The sequence below is a fragment of the Atractosteus spatula genome (genome assembly GCF_055471065.1).
Source record: "Atractosteus spatula isolate fAtrSpa1 chromosome 10 unlocalized genomic scaffold, fAtrSpa1.hap1 SUPER_10_unloc_1, whole genome shotgun sequence".
NCBI lineage: Eukaryota > Metazoa > Chordata > Actinopteri > Semionotiformes > Lepisosteidae > Atractosteus > Atractosteus spatula.
In genome coordinates, this window is record NW_028296612.1 from 2,048,801 (window position 1) to 2,056,583 (window position 7,783).

General features: G+C 57.0%; 1 protein-coding gene across 1 annotated transcript; it reads left to right on the top strand.

The window, feature by feature from the left end:
- Window positions 1-2,316: 2,316 nt before the first annotated feature.
- Window positions 2,317-7,446, top strand: LOC148813392 (macrophage mannose receptor 1-like). The gene is made up of 5 exons (XM_088908399.1): window positions 2,317-2,353; window positions 3,348-3,719; window positions 4,723-5,061; window positions 5,955-6,043; window positions 7,297-7,446. The coding sequence occupies exons 1-5, from the start codon at window positions 2,317-2,319 to the stop codon at window positions 7,444-7,446; spliced, it is 987 nt and encodes a 328-aa protein (XP_088764525.1).
- Window positions 7,447-7,783: the final 337 nt, after the last annotated feature.

Here is a 7,783-nt window from a genome sequence, read left to right on the forward strand (position 1 = left end):
CTGTGTGACCCTCTACTAGATAAACCAGTTAGAAAACGGACAGTAATAACCCAGAAAATAAAAAAAACCCAACAACTTCACCCTTCCCTGCTATTAGTTGAAGCTCTTTTAAAACTCCTTTGCATATGTTTTGCCTTGCAAACGTTCCCGCAGAGCAGTTAGCGACGTCTAAAACGACACCCCGGCTAAGAAAGCAACCTTCAGTACACCAGCGCCTGGTGAACAAAATCCCTGTGCCTGTCGTGTTCATGAGGGGGAGGCAGGCAGGTGGCCGAGGCGATCTGAACGGCCCCTCTGTGACGCAGCGAGCCGGAGGGGGGTCAGGGTGTCGCCTTGGCTGATCCCAGGCTGGCTTGCAGAAGGGCAGCCCGCACCGTAGGAGGAAGGAGTTTGAACGCGGACTGAGGAGCGGGGCGAGGAGCGGGCTACCCTGAAGCAGAGACCCGGGAGGGGTCAGAGACGGGCAGGTAGGAGGAAGGCGGCGGGGGGGGGGGGGGGGTATACTGTGCCTGCCGGCGCCCGTAGCTCAAAGGTGTTTCTCAAAATCCGTTCGGGTGGAAAGCAATCAGGATCCAAACTCACTGAGAGGAGGGCGTCTGACCTCCGGGCAGTAAGACTGCTGAACAGCCCAGCCTGCAGCTCCTTCAGCAGATCACCTGTAATGCCTACAGGGACTCACAGTTTTCACTGTGTTCAGCATAACTGCACAACTTGGACATAACGTACCGCACACCCCCTGGACAGATCGCAGCTCTATTCACAGTGAGCCCGGGCGGAGTTAATTTTATTCCGTTTCTACTGCGCTCTGATAGTCACGGTCCCCATCCTCTCTGCCAGAGGGCGCTTCAACCTCCTCACATCAGTTCTCTTAATGACGGCTGGCGGCATCGCCTGGTGTGGATTACCTGGTCAGACCGCATCTCGACCGCAGGTCACTGTAATCGACTCAGTTGTTTCCAGTTAAGGAGCATTCGGTCAGAGTCTAACAGATTAAGGGACAGCTTCTTCCTCCAGGCAGTAAGACAGCCTCCAGCTCCTGTTTTCACTGTGTTCAGCATAACTGCACTACTTGGACATAACGTACCGCGATCCAGGGGTTTCGCAGCTCAGGAAGCGGCTGTCCCAGACGGCTGCCTGCAGGAGCCGCGGGCGAGATCACGGGGAGGAAACCGAACGGGGGCGGGTGGCGAGACTGGAGGGCGGGAGCGTCCTGCACCGCGCCTGCTCGTGTGCAGCTCGAGTCCCAGCGAGCGGGTCTTTAAAGGCTCCGATCAGCGGGTTAAAGATTGCAGAACGACAAGCTCGGCTTGGACAGGACAGCAGTCCATCACACGACACACACACACACCCTGGACAGGACAGCAGTCCATCACAGGACACACACACACACACACACACACACACCCCCTGGACAGGACGCCAGTCCATCACAGGACACACACACACACCCTGGACAGGACAGCAGTCCATCACAGGACACACACACACGCACTCACACACCCTGGACAGGACACCAGTCCATCACAGGACACACACACACACACACCCTGGACAGGACACCAGTCCATCACAGGACACACACACACAAACCCTGGACAGGACGCCAGTCCATCACAGGACACACACACACCCTGGACAGGACGCCAGTCCATCACAGGACACACACACACACACACACACACACACCCTGGACAGGATGCCAGTCCATCACAGGACACACACTCACACACCCTGGACAGGACAGCAGTCCATCACAGGACACACACACACTCACACCCCCTGGACAGGACACCAGTCCATCACAGGACACTCACACCCCCTGGACAGGACACCAGTCCATCACAGGATACTCACACCCCCTGGAGAGGACACCAGTCCATCACAGGACAAACACACACACCCTGGACAGGACACCAGTCCATCACAGGACACACACACACAGACCCTGGACAGGACACCAGTCCATCACAGGACACACACACACTCACACCCCCTGGACAGGACACCAGTCCATCACAGGACACACACACATCCCCTGGACAGGACACCAGTCCATCACAGGACACACACACACCCCCTGGACGCGACCAGGCTCCAAGGTCCAGAATTGAACCCAGAGCTGTGAAGCAGCTATGCTAATCCACTCCACCACTGTGCTGCCCACCACGGGTAGCAAGTTTTGCCTGTTGCATTCAGTTAACCTGCGATCTAATTAACCAGTTCAAGAAAGGATTTTCGGTTTCTCCCGGCAGCGCAGAGACGCAACTCATTGGCAACCATTTGGCTCTTGTGCTCGCAGATCGGGGCTTCCCAGTGATGGAGAGGACCGTACTCCGCCACCTGCTTCTAACAGGTCAGTGTCTCGTTGAGGACCGATCAGATCGATCGCCGGTACCCTGAACTCGTGCCTCCTGTATTCCGATCATTGTTTCGGGTTGGATCATTGCACATTGGTGGCGGTAGTGGGATTCCCCATTACCTGGAAAGCGCTTTGAGCGGAGTGTCCAGAAAAAGCGCTATATACGTGTAAGCGATTATTATTACGATGATTTCAGTTGCAGTCATTGTTCCATACACTCGACAAGACCATCAGAGATCAACGCTACATCCCTGACGGCGCGTTGATGCGTGCCTCACTTCACGCGTCTGAGTCCTGGGGGCTCACAGAGGGGCTGGCGTTGGAGAAGGACGATGGCACATCGGCTTTCTAAAGCTGATCGTGCACAACATTGACAACATGGGCAGGGGCTGGCTGAGCTTGCCGTTGGTAAGCCTTGAGAGAGAAACAGTCATAAAATAGTTAAAATATCCTTACACTTATGTATAGCGCTTTTCTGGACACTCCACTCAGAGCTCTTTCCGGGTCATGGGGAATCCCACTGCTGCCACCAATGTGTAGCCCCCACCTGGATGATGCTCCAGTCCGCTCAGAGGAGAGGAGAGCAGAGTGATGAAGCCAGTTCAGAGAGGGAGGGTTATTAGGAGGCCATGATGGGTAAAGGACAGGGGGGACATTTGGCCACAACACTGGGGTAACAGCCCTACTCTTTTTAAGAAACACCCTGGGATTTTTAATGACCACAAAGAGTCAGGACCTCGGTTTCATGCCTTAGCCAAAGAATGTCACCTTCTTACAGTCCAGTGTCCCCCGTCACTATACTGGGGCATCAGGACCCACACAGACCGCAGGGTGAGCGCCCCCTGCTGGCCCCACTAACACCTCTCCCAGCAGCAGCCTTAGTTTTCCCCAGGAGGTCTCCCCATCCAGGTACCGGCCAGGCTCACACCTGCTGGGCTCCAGTGGGAGGGCTGCCAGCTGGCACTAAACCCGGGCCTCTCTGGTCCAGGGCTGTGGGCGCTGATGCCCCCCGGCCCCGGGCGCGCCTTCCTCTTCGTGAGCAGCCCCAAGACCTGGCTCGAAGCCCGCCGGTACTGCCGGGACGGGCGCGGCGACCTGGCCTCCGTCCTGGGCCCGGCCGACACCCGCCGGCTCCTGGAGCTGGCCCGGGGTCCCGCCCCGAGCCGGGCCTGGCTGGGACTGCACCGCGACGGCGGCGGCTGGCGGTGGTCGTCGGGCGAGGGGAGCTACGGCTTTCGGAACTGGATGGTCGGCGAGCCCAACAACATCCGCGGCAAGGAGGACTGCGTGGAGATGCTGGGCAGCGGGACGTGGAACGATGCCCCGTGCGAGCAACAGAAAAACTTCGTCTGCTACCAGGGTGAATATTCCCGCTCCGGAATGGGAGTGTTAATGCGTAGCTTGGGAAAGGGCTCTGTAGCTTCACCAGTAGTAATAATAATTGCTGACACTTATAGAGCGCTGTTCTGGACACTCAAAGCGCTGTACAGGTCAGGGGGAATCCCACTACCGCCACCAATGTGCAGCCCCTACCTGGATGATGCGACGGCAGCCATAGTGCGCCAGAACGCTCCCCACACACCAGCTCTCAGTGGGGAGGAGAGCAGAGGGATGAAGCCAGTTCAGAGAGGGGGGTTATTAGGAGGCCATGATTGGTAAGGGCCAATGGGAAATTACACCCCTACTCTTTTTGAGTCTCATCCGATGGACAGCACCTTTTTACAGTTCACTGTCCCCGTAGCTTAACCAGTAGTCGTAATAATTGCTTACACTTCTATAGCGCTTTTCTGGACACTCCACTCAAAGCACGTTACAGGTAATGGGGAATCCCACTACCGCCACCAATGTGCAGCCCCACCTGGATGCTGCGACTTGTGGCTCTCAGTGGGGAGGAGAACAGAGTGATGAAGCCAGTTTATTATTATTGGTAAAGGCCACTGGGAAGTTACACCCCTACTCTTTTCGAGAAACGCCCTGGGATTGTTAATGACCGCAGAGAGTCAGGGCCTCGGTTTTACGTCTCATCCGAAGGACGGCGCCTGTTTACAGTCCAGTGTCCCCCGTCACTATACTGGGGCATCAGGACCCACACAGACCGCAGGGTGAGAGCGCCCCCTGCTGGCCCCACTAACACCTCTCCCAGCAGCAGCCTTAGTTTTTCCCAGGAGGTCTCCCCTCCAGGTACTGACCAGGCTCACACCGGCTGAGCTCCAGTGGGGGGGGGGGGGGCTGCCAGCTGTGAGTTGCAGGGTGATATAGCTGCTGGCATTATGAACGCGAAGCAGGCCAAGCCCTCCCCTGCGAGCTTTTAAGAAAAAGCGGGCCGGCTCACGAAACGAAATGTTTCTCACGGGTGTTTCCAGTGACTGGCGGCGCGCTCCAGTACACCCTGATCCGGGAAGAGAAGAACTGGACCGACGCGCGGAAGTACTGCCGGGGCCGATACACCGACCTGGCCGTCGTCAGGAACCCGAGCGACAACGCGGCGGTCAACAAGCAGGCGCCCGACACGAGGGCGTGGATCGGTCTGTTCCTCGACCCCTGGAGGTGGCCCGATGGGGCGAGCCTCGGCTTCCGCCACTGGGGCGGGGCGCAGCCCCTGAACGAGGGGGGCAACGAGAACTGCGGAATGATGAACCTGACGACGGGGACGTGGGGCGACGACAACTGCAGCCAGGAGTATCCCTTCTTCTGTTCCAAGGGTAGGCGGACCACCCTCGGTGTTTCCCTGGGGTGTCTGGGGGGCTCGTTTCGACCGTGTTTGCACCGTGCCCTGGTCCCGCCCAACGTGACAGAAAGGAGGAAAGGAAGCAGCGAGGGGGCAGGAGGGGAGACGATAGTTGAGGCGGGGAACAAAACTGCGATCGCGCTCTGCTGCTGCTGCACATCCAAGAGTGTTACCGATCAGAAACTCGGGAGGTGTCCAAAACGTGCATTTCCGTTCTCCAACATATCAGCATTCCCTGGCTGATCACAGCTCTGATCCCCTCTTCCCCAGCTCCCCTCCTTTCGTTCCAGTGTCACCCTCGCAGCTGACTCCCTGGCTCATTCCTTGTGATCGCAATGGGAGAGCCGTGACAGTGCTGCTCCCCGGCCAGCTCGGGCGCTTCTCGGGCGCTTAGTTGACGTCAACGTGGGAAGCACCCCATCGTCTCGTGCGGGTTGGCTTGTTTCTGTCCGTTATTAGAATTTGACCCAGCTGTTGGAACTTGGAAGTCGGATCGCGGCTTCGGTTCGGGGAAAATTAAATAAGTTTGAGTTCAAAGGAGTAAGCAATAGCTAGAAGCACTGCAAGGGGGAAAATGTGATATCGTAGGTTATGACGCCAGCGGAACAAGTCCGAGAGTCCGGGCTCACTCGTCTGGCTGTGGCCTCATACCGTCAGGAAGCAGAAAAGAAGACCGAGCTCATTAAGGAAACGACAGTGGCACAGTGGTCAGCATTGCTGCCCTGCAGTGAGGGAGCCCCCGGTTCAATTCCAGACTCGGGGGGGTGCCGTCTGCCGTGAGCAGACGTGAACATGCAAACTCCATGCAGATGCTGTGCCACCTACCTGTCTGTTGTGTCTTCACATTCCGTTTGCGTGTCTCTGCAGAGAAGAGGGTGGTGATGAAGGTCAGACTCTCTCTGGGTAAAAGCCTGAACCCGAATGACCCTGAAATGACGGAACATCTCTTGGGCCAGGTAGGTAAAAACCGGGTCTCCTGCTGGATCCCCTCATTCTTTAACACTACAAACCTCATCCTACTCCTTGTCATTAAAGAGCCATATCAGTTTATCACACCCCGCCTTAAAGCACAACGTCTGTAGAAAGTCTGCACACTCCTTCCATACAAACACACGTCGAGCAACAGATTGGATACGCGTCTACACCCCTGAGTTTTAGTGCTCGGGGGAAGTACCTCGTTACCTGAAATCACAGGCATAATTCTGTGCAGACAGGTCTGTACCCGTGTGGCACGCCTAGATTGGGAAAGGTTAGCTCATCCCTTCTTACAGATCTGTAAGAAGTGGGGTGGCACTGTGGCTCAGGATCTGCGCCTGGGGCTGGAAGGGTTTGCCGGTTCGAATCCCGCGGCCGGCAGAGGAATCCTACTCCGTTGGGCCCCCTGAGCGAGGCCCTGAACCCCAGGGGTGCCGTATAAATGGCCGACCCTGCGCTCTGACCCCCCAGCTTCTCTCTCTCCCCGTCTGTGTGTCTCGTGGAGAGCCAGCTGGGGTCTGACGACAAGATAAATTCCTCGTGCAAGAAATTGTAAAGGGCCAATAAAGTGATCTTCTCTTCAAAAGGTCAATTAAATCAATTATAGAGGGGACTGTTGATGCACCAATCAGAATCATTCCAGGGTTTTCAATTTCAATTCTCAGTTGGATGGACCCATTTCCCATTGGCCCTTACCAATTACGGCCTCCTCATCATAACCCCCCTCTCTGAACTGGCTTCATCCCTCTGCTCTCCTCCCCACTGAGAGCCACCTGTCGCATCATCCAGGTGGGGGCTGCACATTGGTGGGGGGGAGTGGGATTCCCCATGACCTGTAAAGCAGACTGGCGCATCATCCAGGTGGGGGCTGCACATTGGTGGCGGTAGTGGGATTCCCCCTTACCTGTAAAGCGCTTTGAGTGGAGTGTCCAGAAAAGCGCTACGTAAGTGCAAGCAATCATTATGACTACTTTACTGGTGAAGCTACAAAGCCCCAGCTATGCATGAACACCCCCCATCATGTGGTGACAATGCTGATAGAACTAGTTTCAGGGCTCTGACTGGCAATGTGAACAGGTTTACATCTCTGTTCCTGGGCATCCCCGCTGTCGCTATTGTCCACAGAGTTTTCTGGGCTGCGGGACGTTCTTTAGGGAAATGCGGCCTCCGTAGGAAAACAGGACCGCGTCCGCACCCGGGCTCGGACTCCAACCCCCCCCTGCTGTTATTTCAGATACGCACCGAGCTCTTCCGGCCTGTGTCCATGGGGAACACCAGCCTGCGCTGGAGGGAGCAGTCGGATGGGCTGGTTTTCCACCAGGAGGAGGACAGCCGAGGAGGAGGAGGAGGAGGAGGAGGAGGAGGAGGTGAGACGGGGGTCTAGCGAAGATCCTCCCCTCTGGGCCAGGTGGAACTGAGTGACGTAGGCGCCCCCTGCCCTGGACAAGTGACGCAGAAGGGATCGAGCAGGCCGGAGTCACGCTTAGCCATTCCTGCCAGCAGCCATATCACCCTGCAGCTCCCCCAGCTGGCAGCCCCCCCCCCCCCCCACCACTGGAGCACAGCAGGTGTGAGCCTGGTCAAGACCTCCTGGGGGTAAACTAAGGCTGCTGCTGGGAGAGGTGTTAGTGGGGCCAGCAGGGGGCGCTCTCACCCTGCGGTCTGTGTGGGTCCTGATGCCCCAGTATAGTGACGGGGGACACTGGACTGTAAACAGGCGC